We start from the raw sequence: 23,359 nt of genomic DNA, 5'->3' as shown, positions 1-23,359 counted from the left end.
CATCTGAAATTGCAAAGTTATACAAAATATAAGAAAAATATTATCAAATTCTATCGTACATATTGATTTTTAACTTACTGTTTTCAAGAGTATTTCCTAAAGCCAATAAGGATATCAGCTTAGTTAGCATTAAACGGTAAGAATATTCCAAAAAATTACCAATACAAGGCATGTCTACCTGCAAATGAAAATAATTATTTTTAATAAATTGAAATTTTGGTTTTATTAAAAACGGACAAAGTACCGTTATAATTTTCTTTAATAATCCATTATAAAAAAATAATCTTTGTAAAAAACTTGCTTTGGGCTATTCTCAAGTTATATTTAAATTTATATCGAAGATGTATAATTTTATACTTTTCTTAGAATTTGTTTATTTTTAATTTTAGCGTCTAAACTAAATAAAGAATAAATGACGCAATAACAAACACAAACAATCATACGAGATATTCACAAAATGTTTCTAAAAATTCCTTCACATGATGCCATGATTTCATTACTCTATTCTCACTTCATTTTCCAGTAGAACGTTTATTGATTAGTTGGAATTCTATCTATAAGTTAAGGTAAAATATATACCAAATTTATAAGGAATCTATAAAAAAATTATATACACCCGTCAAGGATTATATTAACTACTTTTATTCTACTTTATCAAAAATTTTCAATGCGAGGAAAAACATTCCAACATATAATAAAGAGGGAAATAATCTGTAGGTAGTCGTCATACGAATCGGTAATGTCGTTAAGTTAATGTTTACTAAAAAAAATTTCCATACAAAATTTTTTGTTAGTAAATTGTCCATATTTTGTAGTAAGATTTTTATATTGCCCATGTATTTTTATAATAGAATCAACGATGCATTAACTACTATGTTGGAAATTTATTTAAGGAACAATACTTCCCATTTCGTAGTTAGTGAACTAAAAAACATTTACTGAATTTTTATAAGTTTTCCTTTAGCTAAGTTAATTTTCGTTGTGGTTACGGAAAATGAACTATATTACAGTAAATTTGTTGAACTATGTGAAAATTAAAATGGTCCTTTAATTTACAAGACACTTTTTTCTGTGTAGGACATATTTTAACCAACAAAGTTGATACAACCCATTTAAAATAAGAAAAAAGCAACCCTGCAAAAAAAAATTGGAAGCTCTTCCAAAGGCACAACTTTAAAAGCACTTCCAGAAGATGCACTCCCAATGATGTTCTTTATTTTAACTACCCAGGAAGTTCTTTTAATTCAATTTTTTATAACTTGGTTTTTTCATACTTTTAATGGATAATTTTAATTTTTTTTTTGTTTCAAATAGGTTAAAAACATAGTAAGAATTCATAAAATGGTACAAATCATTTAAATTTTGTCGACAAAAATGCTAAATCCAATCTGAAAAAATTGTGAATTTTTGAAAATATTTGAGGTGAAACGTATCCGACAAGCGTTAGAATCCATTAAAAATGATAAAAAATTATAAAAATTATTTATTTGACAAAATATCACAGAATTTTTTGATTTACACCCAAAGCATTGAATTCGGATCACACCTAAAGAAGTGATGCAAATTCAGTGCAACGGCTGTTGAAATGAAGGACTTCCGTCCTATGACAAGCCCATGCTAAATTCATCGCTTCTGCGTCAATTTTGCACCACTTCCGGATCCAAAAAGAACATTTTCATTACTTTTTTGGCGACGCTTTTTTTTGCTGGGAAGTTGTAAAAAATAGAATTAAAAGAACTTCCTGTGCAGATGAAATAAAGAACTTCTTTGCGAGGATATTTTTGGAAAAGCTTTTAAAGCACTTTCAATTAGAATTTGTAGTCTACAACAAAATTAGTTTTGCCTTATTGTAGGCCTCTTAGAAAATTTAATTTAACGGAATATGTTTAGGCATTTGATCGGTATTGTTATAACGATTTATGGTACCGAACACAAACAATTTCTCACAGCTTTTTGGTTGTCTGTACAAATATGACGCAATTACGTTATTACGCTTGAACTCCATCACGAATAAGGTACTATTTAAATAATTTCCCAGGCAAATGCTTCTGATTGCTGATTGACAGTGTACTAGTCTGTCAATAAATCAAATATCTTATACCTGTCGTTTCTAGTTTCACTTTTCATCAGTTACTTTTGTATCAAACTACCTCATATTAAAATTGCAATACAAATATCATTGATTAATTTCATTGCTTCCTCATGGTTACCAAAAATCCAATGCTGGTCCAAGATTTTCATTAGCCTTTTGGATATTTAGGTCTTCAGGCTACCAAAGATACAGGTCACTAACCATATTTATCTATGGTCTTATGGTCAACTGCGTGTATTTAAAATAAACTCCTTGTATCTATACCAACTAACGCCAACTTAAAGAAAGATTGAAAGAAACAACTTAAAAACGACATGTAATACGTATTACAAGAAACCATGGTGGCTACAAAAACAAACGTGGCACTGGAAATGTGGTCAATAGGCCGGTTAGTAATGTCTCTGGCCGGGATGTTGCACCACAGAAGGAGGAATGAAAGACAACTCACAAGTGTCTGAAAGTGATTTCTTTCCTATGAATGACTACCTCAGTGGAGAGGCGAAAAGACTCTGTGCGGTAGTCGATGGAGACCAACTTTTGTTATGTTCCACAATATTTGCTCTGATCAAACTCAACGTAATAGCTACAACTATGCAACCAAGTGGCCGACGTTGCTCCAACTGTGTGCGTTGGGATAACAAATGTTTTGGGCGGTTTTGTGGGGACTGGCCTACGGATCAATGAATGGACTGAAGAAAAATGTATTTTCCAACATACGTATTACCCCACTGATAATGGTGGTTGTATGAAATCTTATATAAATCCATAGCAAAGACGTGCATCGCAAAAAAAAAAACCAACCAAGTTGCATATTGCATAATTGATAGCTTTAAAGAGTGCGCTTTAGCTTTCCTTTTACATTTTATTTGTTGTCTCCCCAATGGCAGTGTAAATGACTCCTATCGTATCATGCATTTATTTCCCCTTAAGTTTTGAGTCATGTAAACGCAAATGGCATGATATGGTGGAGATGTACAAGTGTCGTTTCAATATTAGATAAAGTGTTATTCCCAAGACTAATTTACAGCCTGTTTCTGTATCTCGAACAAGCTCTATCGATTGACTTAAATGCATAGAAACAGCTGATTTTTGGTTATAAATCCAGCTGTTTGACTCCATTTCAGTCGATCGATAGAGCTCGTTCGACATACAGAAACAGGCTGTTACTTAAATGGATCTTATTCGTATTACTCCCAAAATGATTGAAGTATTCTAAAACTGTAGTACTAGATATTGTGGTCAAAAAGTTAAAATGGTCAATTTAAACTTCGCTGCAGTTCTTTTATACTTGACCTGGTTGGACTATTATCTGACATCCAATGGCAATTTAAAACAAATTCGAAAACGTAAATGAATTTGTCAAAGTTTCCAGAATTTTTTGTTATGAATTAGTAACAACAATAGACTCAAAATTTAAATTGGTTAATATCCGGGACGGGCCACAATGTTCGTAAAAAAAATATTGGAAATATTTATGATTTATAGGTCGATATATACAAATTAGAGTATAGGTAAATTTGAATAATTTTTGTGAGTTTTCGACTGAATAGTGACGATTTTATAAGGAACATGTGGGTATTTTGGACGAACATATATATGGGGGTTTTATCTAATACTGAGCCGATTTTGATAAAAATTTGGCACACATTGCTAAAATTTAAATTGAACTCTCAGTGCAAAACTTCAAAATTTTTTGAGGGTGTTTGTCCTACACCCTCAAAAAAAAATTGCTTCTGTAACATATACCCCAAACACATTTTGCTTCAAGCATATATATTTTCAGGATTGGTCCAAACAAAATATTGCTTGTATTTTTCAAACATATTATGTTTTACCTTAGGCCATACACTGGTAGTAAAAAATTTTAATGAAATTTTCTTTGTGTGGATGTCCCAAACATAATATGTTCTAACATATTAACATATATATCCCAAACATGTTATGCTAGTTTATGAACCTTATATGCTTGCAATTAAAAATATTGTGTTAAAAAACTTGAGTTCCAAAAATTTTTGTTTTAAATCCAAACATATGAAAAACAGTATTTTTCGTCCGTGTATTCTGTGTGCAAAACCTCAAATAAATCGGAGTGAAATGTTGACCTCTGGGGCCATATTAGTGCGTATCGGACGAAAGATAAATATGAACTAATAAATGTGAACTAATAAATGTGAACTAATTTCAACTAAATTTGGCATACATAGTAAAAATGTTATTTCCATTCCCTGTGCACAAATATAAGTAAATGGGAAGGATTTACCATAGATTTTTATCTAACATACGGTGATCATATGACTGCAAATCGGACGACAGATATACATCAGAACTATATCTAAATCTGAACCGATTTCAACCAAATTCGGTGTGCATATTTATAATGTTAGTTCTACTCCTTATGAAAAATTTTACGTAACTCGGGGTAAAACTTTGGCCTCTGGGGTCATACGAGTGTAAATCGGGCGAATGCTATATATGGGAGCTATATCTAAATCTGAACCGATTTCAACCAACTTCAGTACGCATATTTAGAATGTTAATTCTACACCCTGTGAACAATTTCACGTAACTTGGAGTAAACCTTTGGCCTCTGGGGCCATAGGAGTGTAAATTGGGCGACTGCTATATATGGGAGCTATATGTAAATCTGAACCAATTTCAACCAAATTTGGTGTGCATATTTATCGGAACAAAATGTTGGCCTCTGGGGCATTCTCTGCCCATTTTTGTCTGCGGCGGCTAATACTATTTTTTACTTCCGGCGGCGGCGGATTGATGGCTAAGCCGATATAAATTTGTCTTATCGACGGCGGACAATTATCCATAATAAAATCAATTTGATGTTATCCGTATGGTAATGAGATTAGTTGTACATTATATAGCAACTTATTATAGCAACTTGATACTGACGGATTTTGGGTGGAAAGTTAAACATTTTGACAAAAGTGCAACCATTATTAATAATTTTTCCTGATTCAAATCAATATTTTTGATTAATTGGCGGCTAACTTTGAGTCGAGGTAAGTCGACAAATTCGGCGACGGCTTCGACTGGTAAAAACTAGTCGGCGGCGGCTAAAATCGGCGGCACGACTCGGCGGCTTCATTCTCTGCTCTGGGGCCATAGGAGCGTAAATCGGGTGATAGCTATATATGAGAGCTATATCTGAATCTGAACCGATTTGACTTATATTCTGCTAAATTTACGAGACTCACACAATATTCGATTATACGAAATTGGAAGAAGATCGGTTGATAAATACGTCATTCCGGACCAGATCGGCTACAAATATATATGGCAGCTATATCTAAATCTGAACCGATTTTTTCCAAAATCAATAGGGATCGTCTTTGAGTCAAAAAAGGACCGTAGGGTTCAAATTTAAGGACGATCGGACTTAAACTGCGAGCTAGACTTTGCACACAAAAATACAACAACAGACAGACGGACATCGCTAAATCGACTCAGAATTTAATTCTACTAAAAGATGGGTCTATGACTATTCCTTCACGCCGTTACATACAAATGCACAAACTTATTATATCCTGTACCACAGTAGTGGTAAAGGGTATAAATAGAGTAAGAATTAATAAAATGATTCAAATTATTTAAATTATCTTAAAATATTAATCCATTCGAGGAAAATTGCGAATCTTTTAAAATATTTGATGTCAAACGGTTCAGACAACCGTTAGAATCCATAACAAATCGTAAAAAAGTAAACAAATATTTATTTAACAAAATATCACAGATTTTTTTTAATTCACATCCAAAACACTCAATTTGTATCACATCTTAAGAAGTGAAGCGAATTCGGTGCAACGGATGTTGAAATGGTAAAAATCGGTCTTATATCATAAGATCCCATGTTAAATTATTTGCTTCTGTGCCAATTTTGCACCACTTCCGGATCCAAAAAGAACATTTTCGCTACTTTTATTGCGGTACTATTTTTAATGGGCATTTGGATCTGAACCTAGATTTCCTAACATATAGAATTATTATTATAGTTTATAAATTTTGTTCAGATGGAGTCAGATTTAAATGTATGTATTTGGGCCAAAAACCTTTATATATAGCACCCAACACATTTGACGTCTTTGATATAGTATCGAAAATGTGGATTTACAAAGTGATGCAGCGTATAATATAAAGGGTGATACGGTCAAAATTTGGTCAAGGGAAAACGCGTGTAAATCGGTGAAATCGTTTATTTAAAAAATCAAATTAAATTTCTTTTTCAAGTTTAATTAGTATAAAATTAAGGAATAATATTCAGTTAGGCTTTCGCTTTCCCAAATACGAATTGCCGGGCCTCACGCTTGACACCTGCCATCAGATTTTGTACAGCCACCTTGTCCACCTTCTTCGCCGCAGAAAGCCAGTTTGCCTTGAACTGCTGCTCGTCCTTAGCAGTTTTTTTGGTCTTCTTTAGGTTCCGCTTGACAATAGCCCAGTATTTTTCAATTGGGCGGAGCTCTGACGTGTTGGGAGGGTTCTTGTCCTTGGGAACCACCTGTACGTTGTTGGCGGCGTACCACTCCATGGCCTTTTTACCGTAATGGCAAGATGCCAAATCCGGCCAAAACAGTACGGAACAACCGTGTTTCTTCAGGAAAGGCAGCAGACGTTTATTCAAACACTCTTTCACGTAAATTTCTTGGTTGACAGTCCCGGAAGCTATGAAAATGCTGCTTTTCAAGCCACAGGTACAGATGGCTTTCCAAACCAGATATTTCTTTGCGAACTTTGACAGTTTTATGTGCTTGAAAATATCTGCTTCCTTTCCCCTTCCTTTTGCCCTATAAAACTCCTGTCCCGGAAGCTGCTGGTAGTCGGCTTTGAAGTAGGTTTCGTCGTCCATTACCACGCAGCCAAACTTCGTCAGCATCGTCGTGTACAGCCTTGGGGATCGCGCTTTGGCCGTCGTATTTTGTTTATCATCGCGATTCTTGTAAGTCGATAGACCGGCTCGGTTTTTGGCTCGATGCACGGTTGCGGCATCTCGGAGAGAGAGGTTAGGGTTTCGCTTGAAACTACCGGCAACTCTCTTTGTCGTCTCAGCGGCTTCCGGTTTTCGATTTCCCCTCGATCCAGACTTCCTGGCTGTCGACAAACGTTCCCCAAACACTTTAATTACATTTGTAACGGTTGATTTGACAACTTTTAGCGATTTTGCCAGCTTTGCGTGCGATAAGCTCGGATTTTCGCGATGCGCGCGCAAAATTTTGATACGCTGCTCTTCTTGCTTGGACGGCATTTTGACAACTGAAGAGTGAATTCCAAAATCAAAATAGGAGCAACATTCTACAGACACACGCCTTCAAAATGAGGGGTGTTCAGGTTTTTAAAATGCAAAATTGAAAGAAATACGTCTAGTTTATATTGACCAAATTTTGAACGTTCACCCTTTAGTCGACCCCGCCCGACTTTAGACTTTATTTACTTGTTTTAATTAAAAACATAACTATTATTTATTATTTAATACCTATACTATTGTTACGAATTTGATAATTATAGTTTAAGTTTATTTAAATTAGTTTCCGTTAATTTAAATTTCAAATTGTAACGATAAAATTTCGTTATAACTTGTTGGAATCATCTATTCATTTTCTAGCACTTTCCTGAACTTCTTTTATGTTCTTTTGTTTGCTTATTTTCATGTAAGTTCTCACTCTCTTTGATAACAACCCCTTTGTTTTGTTATTTTGCATTCTCATTTCATCTCATTGTATATTGTCATTGTTTTTGTTCTTGTAGTAATGCGAGCGCATATCTATGTGAGTGTGTATGTGTTTGGCAGCCACCAGATGAATGACTTAATGGTCGTAGATCCTTCTATCATTGTCTAAGAATGTTCTGGCGTTGCCAGAATATTGTAGTGCTACCAGAATGTTCTCGAATTGCCACACCGTCATATATAAGAGCGCTCGCATGCTGCTAACGAGGAGTCTTAATTAAAGCGTCAAACGAATAACTTCAGTGTGAACGAATTGTAAAGTGTGAAGTCATAGTAAATAAATTGTAGATTGTCGTTATTTAAAAGAACTGTGTTTTAATTGTCGGGTAATTAAAAACGCCTAAATATAAAAACGTAACAATTGGTGTCAGAAGTGGAATAACGAAAAAAAAAATCTACAATGAAGTTTAATGAGCTTCGAGTGGAAGACTTAAAAAAGGAATTGAGCAAACTGGAGCTGCCGACAACGGGCAATAAGGCCCAGCTTCAAAAGCGTCTACTGGAAGAGTTTGAACGGCGTAATATGGACATTGCGACGCATGAGTTTGATTATAAGGAAGACATTGATGAATCAATACTCGTCAATACAAGCAGTGTAGAAACTCCATCTGTGGCTTCGAATGTTGTGGATTACACATCAATGCTCAATGCTTTGAGCAAAATGATGGAAGAAAATTCTAGAAAAATGGAAGAAAATTCTAGAAAATTGGAAGAAAAATTCGACGAAAATTCTAGAATGGTCAACGAAAAATTACAACAAATTTCTGAAGGCATGGAGAAACGTGTGGACCATATAGAAAATCAAATTGTGGAATTGGATAAGAAAGTTCTTTCCGTGGATGAGAAAATTATGGTTCATGATGAGAAGTTTCTGCACATCGAGAAAAAAATGTCAGAGCTGGAAATTAAAGGTGGTCCAGTGCGCGTCATCGAGGGCTCAAAAATCAAAACTCCTGTTTTCGATGGCTCAACGTCATTTGATGTCTTCAAATTCCAATTCGAAATGGTTGCTTCTAGAAATTTGTGGAATGACGATGATAAAGCAATTGAACTTCTATTGGCATTAAAGGGCAATGCTGCTGATGTGATACAGAGCATTCCCGCTGCTTCTAGAAATAACTATAATGAAGTAATAGCGGCGCTTCAACGCAAGTATGGTGGAGAGCACAAGCAAGACATCTTTAGAATGGAATTAAGAGGTAGAGTCCAGAAATCAAACGAGACCCTACAAGACTTCGCAACAGAAGTTGAGCGGCTAGTGCTTTTGGCATACCCTGGAGAGAATCATCCTCTTATAGATCGTATCAAGATTGAGACTTTTGTGAATGGCATTCGAGACCCTGAGATAAAATGTGCAACATATGCCGCACAAAAAGCTACATTCACAGAAACAGTAACATTTGCACTTGTACAAGAGACTGCGAGATTGCTGGCACGGCCTCAAATTCACAAAGTACGCAGAGTAGAGACCGAGTGTGAAGAATCGAAATCGGTCATTGAATTGGTAAAAGAGGCTCTAAAGCAGATAATGCAAGAAATGAAGCAGCAAGCAAATAAATCTAGAATGAAATGCTATAACTGTGATAAGGCTGGACATCTTTCCCGGGAATGTAAAGCGTGGCGTAAAACGTCGGGGTCAATCTCGCCATCTCCATTAAACAATAATCAGAAGAAGGCGACCACAAAGCCAAGCGACTCAAATTCAAATTTTGCGGATAATAGAAAAGGTGGCAAACAAGTTATTGATCAAGCCTTGACACGACGGCATTGCAATGTAGAAAACAGACGCTACTCGAAGGCTGAACCAAAGGAGACAGTTGTAAATGTCAGGCAGTTACACATCGAATCTGGCACAGACTGGTCAACAGAGCAACGTAAAGATCCCATTCTGAGAAAAATTATTTCGGCAAAACAAGAAAATAAGAAACCCAGCAAGAAAGACATCGCAGCCGAAAGTCCACTTATGAAAGCATACTGGGCTCAATGGGATAGTTTAGTTCTAGTCAATGGATCCCTGCAACGTAAATGGGAAAGCGAAGATGGCAAGAGCAGCCGAAATTTGATCATCGTTCCAGATTCCAAAATAAGAGATGTTTTGGCGGAGTTCCATAATGGTCCCAGTGGAGGTCATCTGGGAATAACCAAAACCGCCGAGAAAGTGAAGCAACGATTCTACTGGGTTGGATGCCAGAAATCAATTGCTGAATGGGTAGCCAATTGCGAGAAGTGCATGAAGGCGAAAGGTCCAACAAGGAAAAGTCGAGGTCCTATGCAAGAATATAGACCAGGAGCCCCGTTTGAAAGAATAGCAATGGACGTGGCAGGCCCTTTCCCAGTAAGTGATTCTGGAAACCGTTATGTCCTTGTGGTCATGGATTACTTCAGCAAATGGCCGGAGGTGTATGCAATTCCAAACCAAGAGGCAAAAACGATTGTGGATGTTGTCAACAAAAACTGGATATGTCGCTACGGTGTGCCGTCCGAGATTCACTCAGACCAGGGAAGAAATTTTGAATCGGCCATATTCAAAGAGATGTGTGAATCCCTTGGTATCAAGAAAACGAGGACTACACCATTACATCCACAATCCGATGGCATGGTAGAAAGGTTTAATCGCACCCTGGAGGAACATCTTCGAAAAGTGGTGGACAACGGCCAGAGGGACTGGGACGAGCATATACCAAAGTTTTTGCTGTCCTATAGATCTGCCATTCATGATTCCACCTCTCGAACACCGGCCAATGTTCTATTCGGAACTGAGTTAAAGTTGCCTGGAGATCTGATATTCGGCGCTAAACCTTATGAGCTCGCCATGGAAGTAAACAGAAACGACATCCCAAACACTTTCGGAGAAGTTCACGAATCAGTGCGCAACAAAATAAAAATGGTCAGCAACAGAATGAAGGCGAGATACGATCGTGCTGTAAATACTGAGGGCTTCAAGAAAAAGAATTGGTTCTGCTATTTAACCCGCAACGAAAGAAAGGACTGTGTCCCAAACTGCAAACACAGTGGGAAGGTCCATACAAAGTCATCAAGAAGATCAATGATGTTGTATACCGGATTCAGAAGGACGACAGCCCTAGATCAAAGATGAAAGTTGTACATCTGGAACGATTGGCTCCTTACGGAACAGGTTCTGTGCCTGTTCGGGACGAACAGGCTTAAGCGGGAGGCAGTGTTACGAATTTGATAATTATAGTTTAAGTTTATTTAAATTAGTTTCCGTTAATTTAAATTTCAAATTGTAACGATAAAATTTCGTTATAACTTGTTGGAATCATCTATTCATTTTCTAGCACTTTCCTGAATTTCTTTTATGTTCTTTTGTTTGCTTATTTTCATGTAAGTTCTCACTCTCTTTGATAACAACCCCTTTGTTTTGTTATTTTGCATTCTCATTTCATCTCATTGTATATTGTCATTGTTTTTGTTCTTGTAGTAATGCGAGCGCATATCTATGTGAGTGTGTATGTGTTTGGCAGCCACCAGATGAATGACTTAATGGTCGTAGATCCTTCTATCATTGTCTAAGAATGTTCTGGCGTTGCCAGAATATTGTAGTGCTACCAGAATGTTCTCGAATTGCCACACCGTCATATATAAGAGCGCTCGCATGCTGCTAACGAGGAGTCTTAATTAAAGCGTCAAACGAATAACTTCAGTGTGAACGAATTGTAAAGTGTGAAGTCATAGTAAATAAATTGTAGATTGTCGTTATTTAAAAGAACTGTGTTTTAATTGTCGGGTAATTAAAAACGCCTAAATATAAAAACGTAACACTATATTTCAATCACTTTCTATAACTATTTTTAATGCCTTTTTAATTTGTTTAAAAATTTATTATTTAAAAAAATTAAAAATTTATGGTCGTATTTGTTTTTTTTATAATATGGATTAGTAGAAAATACGATCTATTGCAAAATAAAATTTTTCTAATATTTGAAAATATAGTCGTATCACTCCGGGCTAAAAATAAATCAAAAATTTAGACTTTATAGTTCAAGAATTTTTCGTTGATCATTTATGGATATAATTTTTTTTTATATATTTTTTATGTACAACATCCTCAGGCCTTTGTTCATGTCTCTTCTGCATTTGCGAATTGTTTGGCTTTGCATGGTGAGGAACGTTTCTATACTGAATACTTGGGTATAACCAGCGATGGTCTATTGTCCGTCAAAGGTATTTTGGGAAATGATAAATTTGATCGAATGGAAACAGAATTTGTGGGTAAATTTCCCAATACCTATTGTTTTACTAAATCCGTGGCCGAAGAAGCTGTTCTCAAACATGGTAATACATTGCCGATATGTATCTTTAGGCCAGGAATAAGTAAGTATTGAAGATCTTCTCCAGAATTTTTTTACTTTCATAAATTTCTTACAGTTCTACCCACCAGCGGCGAACCTATACCAGGATGGATTGACAATCTCTATGGACCAATGAGTGTGCTATATGGTAGTGCTTACGGAGTACTCAGAGTAATGTATGGTAATGCCAAGCAACCAGCAGGTTTGGTACCAGTGGATTTTTGTGCAAATACAATGCTAGCATGTGCCTGGTATACAGCAACAGCAGTTAAACAAATGTAAGTAAATCGAGGAAATCCTATGATGAAAATACTCTAATGATTTTGTTTTTACCCCCTTTCAGCCCCTCTCAACAACCACAGATTTATAATTTAGTACCTGATAAATCAAATACATTGGAATGGGGAGCCTATAAAAAATATGTTGAAGTTCATGGAGCCGAAATTCCATTGGCTAGCATGATTTGGTATCCATTTTTAATTTTTGCCAACAATATCTACTTGTATCGCTTTCTAACACTGGTCTATCATACACTGCCTGGTTATTTTATAGACTTTTTACTGATACTCATGGGAAGACCTGCTAGGTATGCCTTGCATAATGAAATCCTGGATCATGTAGATGATGTTTTTTTTAATATTTGCATTTGCATTTTCGTTTTAGAATGACAAAGGCATACAAGAAAATCCATAAACAGTGTGGCTTGTTGCGTTACTTCTTGGACCATACATTCACGTTTGATATGGACAATACCAAAGCTATATGGAAAGCAATGACTGCAGATGATCGTCGAATATTCAATTTCGATATGGCCTCTTTGAATTGGAGTGATTATTTCTACAACAGTCTTTTTGGTGTAAGGCGATTTTTGGCTAAAGAGGATCAATCGACCATACCCAAAGCTAAGAAGCTTTTAGTGAAGTAAGTATCTTAGGTATAATTTATCAAGCCGATAATTCGAAAGGATGAGACTAAACGATACTATACTGAATTTTAAAAAACGATCACAATGTACACTAAAGGTGGATATTATGTTCGAATTTAGGCGCTAAAATCGTAATTTTTTCACGATTACTTTTCTTTAAAGTTCCATTTTAAGGAATACAAACTTTGTTAAAACTTTGCTTTTGGCTATTCCCCATCAAGTTATAATAACATTTGCAACAAAGATGTATAATTTTATGCCTTTTTGACTGATTTTGTTTTCATTTGCAGCACTCAGTGATAAGAAAGAAGTTCACCACTGTGGTATCACCACTAAGTGAGCCTGAAACATCGGGCTTCCAACTAACCTAACCTATATAGGATTCAATTTATAGTTTTAATTTCCAAAAAAATATTTAATAAAATGTTTCCACTAAAATGGCCCCAAAAGCTATAAATGGTGATGGGGGTATAATAAGTTTGTCATTCCGTTTGTAACACATCGAAATATCGATTTTCGACTATATAAAGTATATATATTCTTGATCAGCGAGAAATTCTAAGACGATATAAGCATGCCCACCTGTCCGTCTGTCTGTCTGTCTGTTGTAATCACGCAACAGTCTTCAATAATGGAGCTATGGCCCTGAAATTTGGCAAAGAATCGTCTCTTGTCTGAACGCAGGCCAAGTTCGAAGATAAGCTATATCAGTCCAGGTTTTAATATAGCTCCAATACAAACCGATCGCCGATCCAATACAAACCGATCCGTAGTTTTTATCCAATTTGCATGAAATTGGAAATCTAGAGGTATTCTTGGACCATAAAGAGGTGTGCCGAATATATTGTGTATCGGTACAGTTTTCATATAGCCCCTTTATAAACCAGCCCTCCGATTTGGGGTCTAGATTCTAGAACTACAATTAGATGTGCTGCATATGTGTGTATACCTCCATGTTTGTGACATAGCCCCCATTAGACCTATCTCCCGATGTAACTCCTAGGGTTTCTAAAAATTGTAATTTTTATCCGATTTGGCACAAATTGAAAATAGACTGGCATTTTAGACCCATAACAAAGTGTATATGATTTAGTTATTATTGGTCCATTTGGTAAGACCTCCATATAGATCGGTTTTAGATCTTGAGGGTACAGAAGGTACACTGATCATGAAATTTGCTTGAAACTGAATGTAAAATTTCCAGATTTAAATAATTTGTGTAAAAATCTAGATTTCATCATTTTCTTAGAAGAGATGTTTGTGATTCCTCTAAAACTTAAACAAAAAATGCTTCTTATAAATCCAGAATCTGATCTAGTCTTCATAGGTAAAATCTTCACATTTATCTTCGGGAAGCGTACTGGTTGAACTGATCTGCTTGGGAAAATATCTGTCATCAAACGCCCTGAAATTTTCAAAGGAAACTACCCAGCAAAAAATATTTCAGCAGTAAAATTTAGTTGCGCTTTTTGGTAGGCAGTGCATCCACACTGCATGTATCGGCGGCAATAACGTAAACGAGTAATCAAACTAGTTTATGATCATTCGTTTACGTTATTGCAACCAATTCATGCAGTATAGATGCGCGAAAGGTAGTGCTGTTTTCCTTCATACCAATAACAATATTGCTCAGAAATGAGCAATTATATCAGCGCTACATTGAAGCTGCTATAAATCGGGACATCGCTCACAAAAATTCAGCACTGATTCGGTTGTTTTGTAGGCAGTTGGTACTGCCTCTCTCCCTTACAATCCTGCTGAAATAGTGCTCCATTTTTTGCTGGGTATTATATTTGATTCATGGTAGTGGGTATTTAAGATTCGGCCCGGTCGAACTTACTGTTGTATATACTTGTTTTGATTTTCTGTGTAGGATTGATTTGTGTTATCCTATCTTTTATTAATTATTTTGTTATAAATTTAATTCTTCATTATATTTTCTTCTTCTTCTTCTTCTTCTTTTAGATTACATTTTCTCAACTATGCCATCCATATTATTGTGTTTGTGGGCTTCGGTTGGCTGTTATGGTCTCTATTAAAATTGACTGTCCTGCCGTAGTTGATATTTTTTCATTCATTTGAGAATTTTTTATTTAGTAGAATATTTTGTAAAAAATTAGATTTTTTGTTTTTGTTACATATTTAGGGGATATCTTTTTTTTGTATTGTAAGTTACTTTTCATATGCATTGTTTACACAACATTTTTTCATTTAAGCATTGAATAATTCATTTTTGTATTGTAATAAATTGTACTAGGATTAGTCATATTGTAATGCAAATAAGGCTTATCAAAGTTGTATAATATAAAATAACATGTGTGTTTGGACAATGAAAATAATTGTATTGCTCAATTTTCTTCCAAGTATAATTCTTAATTTATATTGCAATGTTCATCTGCAATATAAATTAAAATAATTTTAATTTAGTTTTTTGAAAGTATTTTTGTTTTTATCAAGACCTATGGCAAATGGAAAATGGTTTAAGGTGAGTATTAAGTTCGAGTTTAGCCGCTAAAATCGCTAAAGTGAAAACTAAATCCGTAAGAAAAATGCATAAAATTATACATATTTGTGGAAAATTTTATTATAACTTGATGGGAAAAAGCCCAAAGCAAATTTTCACAAAATTTGTATTCCTTAAAATGGATTATTAAAGAAAAGTAATCGTGAAAAAATTACGTTTTTAGCGGCTAAACTCGAACTTAATACCCTCCTTTAGATAGAAACATAGTTTTGTCCATATTCAAATTACAAAATCCAAATCTAGCGAAAAACAAACATTAATTAGTAACACTGGTCACCAGATGAAAATTGTCCTAATCAAAGAAATTTTTTGGGTGCCATTTTACGCTGTTATTTTCTATGGGACTATATTAAAGCTCATGTCAGAGAAGCCGGACGTCAAAATTGGACTAAGCAGATGCAGCGTTTGAGGCGCAAGTCTTTCAACTTTAAATTATATGGACCATACAATTGATTCAAATAAATATTTTATGCATTTTCGGAATTGTATGTATTTTTTTTTATATTATTATCTTTGATTTGTGACGAAGTGTTTTCTCACCTATTGCTGGGATAGCTAGTCGAGTGTTCAGGGTCGTCACAAAAATTGAGTGATTTAAGACCGTCCGAGAGAGAATTAAATGAAAGAAGTATATACGGCCGTAAGTTCGGCCAGGCCGAATCTTATGTACCCTCCACCATGGATTGCGTAGAAACTTCTACGAAAGACTGTCATCCACAATCGAATTTCTTGGTTTGTGGTAATACTTACCGATGGTAAGGTATCTTAAAACTTCTTAACATCGTCTTATAAATTGTAAGTTAGTCCATAAGTGGTATATATTAGACAAAAAAGGTATGTATAGGTAAGTCTACAAATAATTACGAGTCAATATGGACTTTTGCACGGTACTTAGAGAGCCAGAATTGAAATATGGGGTTCGCTTATACAATTATGAACTTGATATGAACCAATTTTTGTGTGATTGCACGGATGAAAAAGACTGTTTTTCATATGTTTGGCTATAAACATTATATGTTTGGAACACAAATTTTTAAACACAATATTTTTGAGTGCAAGCATATAATGTTCATAAACTAGCATAACATGTTTGGGACATATATGTTAATATGTTAGAACATATTATGTTTAGGACATAAAATGTTTGTAAATATAATATACTTGGATGCAAACATATATTAATTTAGAAATAGCCTATAAACATATATGTGTTTAGTAGCTTGGAGCGCTATTTAACAGGGAGCGATATTGAATTAAGTTGGTGGTTGTTGCTTGTTATTACAAAATTAACATTTTAGTTTTCCTTGGGCAATTGATCAGATACTTCTTTGATCCTTACAAACTGTGTGGTCCGCTGTTCGAATCCCCGTCCGGCAAAAGGTAAAATTAAAAAAAAAAATCATAAAATTGAATAATTTCTTCTACAATGTTTGTATTACAGAAAAAGGTGCTAAGAACTAAAAAATCTCGTGGAAGTGAGAAAGATGTCGGGGAATATACAAACAAAACAAAATTTTGAGCAGAAACAAAATTTTGAGCATTCAGGTCGAAAACCTATGTTGTTAGCACCTATATTACCTGTTTATTTTCATAATTCATTATGATTGTAAATATATAAATAAATAAATAAAATTTTGAGCACAATATTGTTTGGGAGAATTTTTTTTAAGCATATAATATTTGTGGGTGCAAAATGCTTCCAAACATATTATATGGTCACATAATAACTTATTGTTTTTCGGAAGACAACATTATTGAATTTGGATGCAAAACTACAAAATGTTTGGAACTTAGACTACCCAAACATATATTGTTTAGACCAATATGCTTTCAAACATATTATATATTGGTAGAGATCAAACATATAAATGTTTGGGCAATACCCAAAAATGTATATGCTTGAAGCAAAATATGTTTGGGAGTATATGTTACAGAAGCGATTTTTTGTGAGGGTGTGGGGATTGATTTATATGAGGGCTATATATAACTATAGACCGATATGGTCGTAGTTAGGAATGGTTGTTAACGGCCATATACTAGCACAATGTACCAAATTTTAACTGACTCGGATGAAATTTGCTCCTCCAAGAGGCTCCAAAACCAAATCTCGGTATAGGTTTATATGGGGGCTATATATAATTATGGATCAATACCTGCATGGTTGTTAGAGACCATATACTAACACCACGTACTAAATTTCAATCAGATCGGATGAATTTTGCTTCTACAAAGGCATCGGAGGTCAAATCTGGGAATTGGGTATATATGGGGCTATGTATAATTTGGACAGATATGGACCAATTCCTGCATGGTTGTTAGAGACCATATACTAACATCACATACCAAATTTCAACCGAATCGGATGAATTTTTCTCTTCCAAGTGAATCCGGAGGACAAATCTAGGGATCGGTTTATATGGGGGCTAATTATACACCCAGAGAAGGAATATGATCACCTCAACCATGTTTCAAGAGCAAAATGTTATTTTTGAATGGTGACCATGTAACATGTTTGTCGCAACCATGTTATTTTCTCGGAGATTATGTGTCTGATTTCGGCAAGCATATTATTTTTGGCGAGAAAAGAACATTTTTGTCATAAACATGTTACATGGTCACCATCCAAAAATAACATTTTGCTCTTGAAACATGGTTGAGGTGATCATATTCCTTCTCTGCGTGTATATTAGGGGATAATTATATATGATGGACCGATTTCGACCAATTTTTGCATGGGTGTTTGAGGCCATATAACAGGTTGGCTGATAAGTCCCCGGTCTAACAAAGAAAAACACATTTTTTTTTTGTCAAAATTCGTTTTTATTATTCAACATAGTTCCCTTCAAGAGCGATACAACGATTATAACGACCTTTCAATTTTTTGATACCATTTTGGTTGTACTTCTTCGATTTCGCCTCAAAATAGGCCTCAGTTTCGACGATCACCTCTTCATTGCAGCCAAATTTTTTTCCCTGCGAGCATCCTTTTGAGGTCTGAGAACAAGAAAAAGTCGCTGGGGGCCAGATCTGGAGAATACGGTGGGTGGGCAAGCAATTCGAAGCCCAATTCATGAATTTTTGCCATCATTCTCAATGACTTGTGGTACAGTGCGTTGTCTTGGTGGAACAACACTTTTTTCTTCTTCTTCTTCTTACGAGTTAACAGCTGCAAACACCGCTCAGAATCATCGACACGTTATTGTTTTTGGTCAAATGTGAGCTCGCGCGGCACCCATTTTGTATAGAGCTTCCGCATATCCAAATATTGATGAATGATATGACCAACACGTTCCTTTGATATCTTTAAGGCTGCTATCTCTGCTATCTCGATCAACTTCATTTTACGGTCATTCAAAATCATTTTGTGAATGTTTTTAATGTTTTCGTCGGTGGTTACCGACTTTCGGGCGTCCACTGCGTTCACCGTCCTCCGTGCTCATTTCACCACGCTTGAATTTTTCATACCAATCAATTATTATTGTTGATTTCCCTGGGGCAGAGTCCGGAAACTCATTATCAAGCCAAGTTTTTGCTTCCACCATATTTTTTCCCTTCAGAAAACAGTATTTTATCAAAACACGAAATTCCTTTTTTTTTCCATTTTTTCACAATAACAAAAGTTGCTTCACCAATACGCTCTACCTCACAAACTAATTGTCTTATAGACGTCAAATTTTGACACGAATCATTTGAAGGTTGGTACTATATAAAAATAATATGCATTTAATACTAGGGACGCCATCTATGTGTCAGACCGGGGACTGATCAGCCAACCTGTTATTAACACCACGTGCCAAATTTCAACTGAATCAGATGAATTTTGCTCTTCCACGAGACTCCGGAGGATCGGTTTATATGGGGGCTACATATAATTATTGACCAATGTGGACCAATTTTTGCATGGTTGTTAGAGACCATATACTAACACTATGTACCAAATTTCATCCGGATCGGATGAAATTTGTTTCTCTTAGAGGATCCGCAAGCCAAATCTGGGGCGTTTATATGGAGGCTATACGTAAAAGTGGACCGATATGGCTCATTTGCAATACTATCCGACCTACATCAATAGCAACTACTTGTGCCAAGTTTCAAGTCGATAGCTTGTCTCGTTCGGAAGTTAGCGTGATTTCAACAGACGGACGGACGGACGGACATACATGCTTAGATCGACTCAGAATTTCACCACGACCCAGAATATGTTATATATACTTTATGGGGTCTTAGAGTAATATTTCGATGTGTTACAAACGGTATGACAAAGTTAATGTACCCCCATCCTATGGTACACACATAAAAATATCACGAAAATTTTTTCAATTAAAATTTTAATTGATTTTTAAAAAAGATTCATTTAAAAATTTAATTGATTCAACAATTTTTTTAATTGAAACAAAAATCAATCACAAAAATAATAGTATCAATTAATTTTTTATTGGATCAATTAATTTTTTAATTGACCTGCAATTAATTTTTTAATTGACCTGCAATTAATTTTTTAATTGATACTATCATTTCTGTGATTGAAGACATTCCAATTAAAAATTAATTGTATCAATTAATTTCGTGATTGAATCAGAAAAAACATTTTTTTGTGTGTAGAGGGTATAAAAAGCAATTTTCTAATTCAAACGAATAGCATTGGATGTGGGACAGGATAAGGATCTCTTTTAGTACTGCGATTGCACGCATCAACTCAAATGATCTGCCTATTTGGGTTGGCACTTTCTTACCACTGCTATGGGAGCTAAGCTTCTCCCTATCAGCGATGGACTGTATCAATTTTTTTTTTTTGGATTTGCAACTGTCGCAATGTTGTAGACGTCGTAAACGTCACATACGCGTCGTAAATGTAAAAAAACGTAACTAACGTCGCAAACTCAAAATACTTCAGTCGATTCAGCTAGTTAATGGCCTCTGTTTTTTTGGGATGCGCATGGAATAATTTTTATCGATTATCTTGAGAAGGGAAAAACCATCACTAGTGACTATTATATGGCGTTATTGGAGCGCAAAACGGCCCCATATGAAAAAGAAAAAAGTGTTGTTCCTCCAAGACTACGCACCGTGCCACAAGGCATTAAGAACGATGGCAAAAATTCATGAATTGGGCTTCGAATTGCTTCCCCACCCACCGTATTCTCCAGATCTGGCCCAGCGACTTTTTCTTGTTCTCAGACCTCAAAAGGATGCTCGCAGGGAAAAAAATTTGGCTGCAATGAAGAGGTGATCGCCGAAACTGAGGCCTATTTTGAGGCAAAACCGAAGGAGTACTACCAAAATGGTATCAAAAAAATGGAAGGTCGTTATAATCGTTGTATCGCTCTTGAAGGGAACTATGTTGAATAATAAAAACGAATTTTGACAAAAATAATGTGTTTTTCTTTGTTAGACCGGGGACTTAACAGCCAACCTGTTATATATTTGAAAAGAGAGAGAAATTGTCAGAGGATCTAAAGATGTCCGTCTGTCTGTCTGTTGCAATCACGCTGCAGTCTTCAATGATGGAGCTGTCGTTCTAATTCATCAGTTTCTGTTTTTTGTCTACATTTGTCTGGAAGTACTTTAGGTCGACAAAGAATCTTAGCGTTTCGAAAAGTTTCAATAATAGATTTTTTATACTTGTACAACCAAGTTCAAACACATTAAGGGACTTGAAATATATGAATTTAGTCATGGATATAATTCTATTGATATAATTTGATTATATTGATAATATTAATAAAAATTTCGAATTTAATACATTTTTCACAGTATAGAATTAAAAATTATAGAAAGTATCTGTGAAAGAGAATTTGTATTGTGTTTTTTTTTATGATATTACCTTTTTAGGTCATATCTTGGGGAGATCTGGTTTTGGAAAAAAAAAAATAAAAAAAGGCAATTTCTTCTCTACACCTTCAGATTTGATCGTTAATTTTCAGAACATACGGATTCAATTAAAAAATATTTAATTAATTTTTGCTATAAAATGACGATTGCAAAACTGGAATTATAATTGTGCATATTATAATTTTATTAAAATATAATGGATGTTATAATTGTACATGAAACAAATTTGCATCGATTTAGGAAAGACAAGAAAATTCTCTATTTATTAAAGGCATAAGTCAGAGTTGGTCCGAGTAGCATTTTTTTTTTTTTTGGGTTTTCTACAGTCAAAAAATTGTAAACGTCAAAAACTTCATAAGCCCGAATAAAACGTAGAAGATGTCAAAAATACTTACAGGATCCTCAGATTTAACGACGCGATTTGCACCGCTGAGATGTTCTGGATAGCTCATAGAAATGTTGCATCGAGGACAAAAAAAAATTATGACTGCACCGCTTTTAAATTGATGTTTTATTAACAATTTGTGAATCGAAAAACGTCACTTTATCAAATGCAATCTGGAAACATCGAAGCGATTTGCACTGAAGAGATGTACTGGATAGAGTACCAGTGCAACGATTTTCTGGATAGCTCATACAAATGTTGCAAAGCAAAAACCATTAGGAAAACGTGTTTCTTTTGTTAGAGTTTTTTTTTTTTAATTTTAAATTTTAAACTTTTATCACCAAAAAACCATATCTGGAATATATAAAAAAAACATGTTGGTGTTCGGTCGAAGCAGGGATCGAAAACAGGACCTTTGGTATGCAAGGTGGACGCACAAACCACTGCTCCACGGTGCCCAACTAAATGTATTATTCTGTTAAATAAAATTTGTTTAATCGGCTCGTGGGTGCCGCGAACTATGCTATATAAATATAACTTAAAACGATATTTATCTATTGATGAGAATAACAGCTACGTGGCTCAGTGGATAGTGTGTTGGCTTACAAATTGCATGGTCCGCGGTTCGATTCTCCGTTCAGGCGAAAGGTAACATTTAAAAAAATGTATAAAATCGAATAATTTATTCTACATTGTTTGTATTACAGAAAAATGTGCTAAGAACTAAAAAACCTCGTGGAAGTGAGAAAGGTGTGAGAGAAAATGCAATTAGCCAGAAAAAAATGTTTTTTGAATTAGTCTTTATGAAATGGTTTTTACAGCCTGGAAAAGAATAAACGTTTATCACAAAAATTATATACTTTTCTACCAAATAAACTTCCTTAGAGCGAAAAACAAATGAAAAACGATCTTTGTTTGTCTAAAATTTCGTTTGGGAGGAAAGAATTATTTTTTGTGTGTAGAAAACAGACCTAATATATATGTGTTGTGGGAAAAAATCGTGTGGGCATGCAAATTACCAACCACGCCGATTTAAAATTGTAGGTAAGGCACAAATGGTTCAAACAACGTATACTATAAAAAAATTTATATAAAAACTTATTCTTTTCTGAGGAACGAAATTTTAGACAAGCAAAGTTTTCTTTTGACACTAAACAATTTTCCTTCAACGCAAATTAACATTTTTACAGACAATCGTTGAATCGCTTATTATAAATTCTGATTAATTTGCTCTAAACGAAAATATGTTATACTAAAGGGGAATTTCGTTTGTCTAAAATTTAGTTCCGGAGGAAAGTATTTTTTCTTTGGGTGTACGAAGGTTTTTGACGTATGGTAAAATATGTCGTAAATGTATGTCAAATACCTTACAATTTACGACAGACCATCTCTGACACAAGTAGAACTAGACAAATTATTATTTTTGACATAAAATATAATTAGTTCATCAAAATTTGAATCTATTAACTACAGTTCATTTGCTGACTTAAAAAAAGCGAAAACTTTTATTTGGCATCAAAGTGTACAGAACAAAGTATTTCAGTTCGGAGA

At 34.8% G+C, this 23,359-nt stretch overlaps 1 protein-coding gene across 1 annotated transcript in view; it reads left to right on the top strand.

Annotated features, from left to right (window-relative positions):
• The window catches only part of LOC142222621 (fatty acyl-CoA reductase wat-like), a 44,219-nt gene extending 28,813 nt beyond the window's left edge, over nucleotides 1-15,406 (top strand). Inside the window, exons 4-8 of the mRNA XM_075292861.1 lie at nucleotides 11,903-12,164; nucleotides 12,219-12,420; nucleotides 12,486-12,728; nucleotides 12,806-13,063; nucleotides 15,033-15,406. Of these exons, the coding sequence (XP_075148976.1) occupies nucleotides 11,903-12,164; nucleotides 12,219-12,420; nucleotides 12,486-12,728; nucleotides 12,806-13,063; nucleotides 15,033-15,126 (1,059 nt within the window). The 3' untranslated portion in view covers nucleotides 15,127-15,406. The remainder of the gene's footprint in view (nucleotides 1-11,902; nucleotides 12,165-12,218; nucleotides 12,421-12,485; nucleotides 12,729-12,805; nucleotides 13,064-15,032) is intronic.
• The last annotated feature ends 7,953 nt before the right edge of the window (nucleotides 15,407-23,359 follow it).

Source organism: Haematobia irritans, chromosome 1, assembly GCF_050003625.1.
Source record: "Haematobia irritans isolate KBUSLIRL chromosome 1, ASM5000362v1, whole genome shotgun sequence".
Lineage (NCBI taxonomy): Eukaryota > Metazoa > Arthropoda > Insecta > Diptera > Muscidae > Haematobia > Haematobia irritans.
The sequence above is the reverse complement of the archived record's forward strand: the minus strand, read 5'-3'. Positions and strand labels throughout refer to the sequence as shown.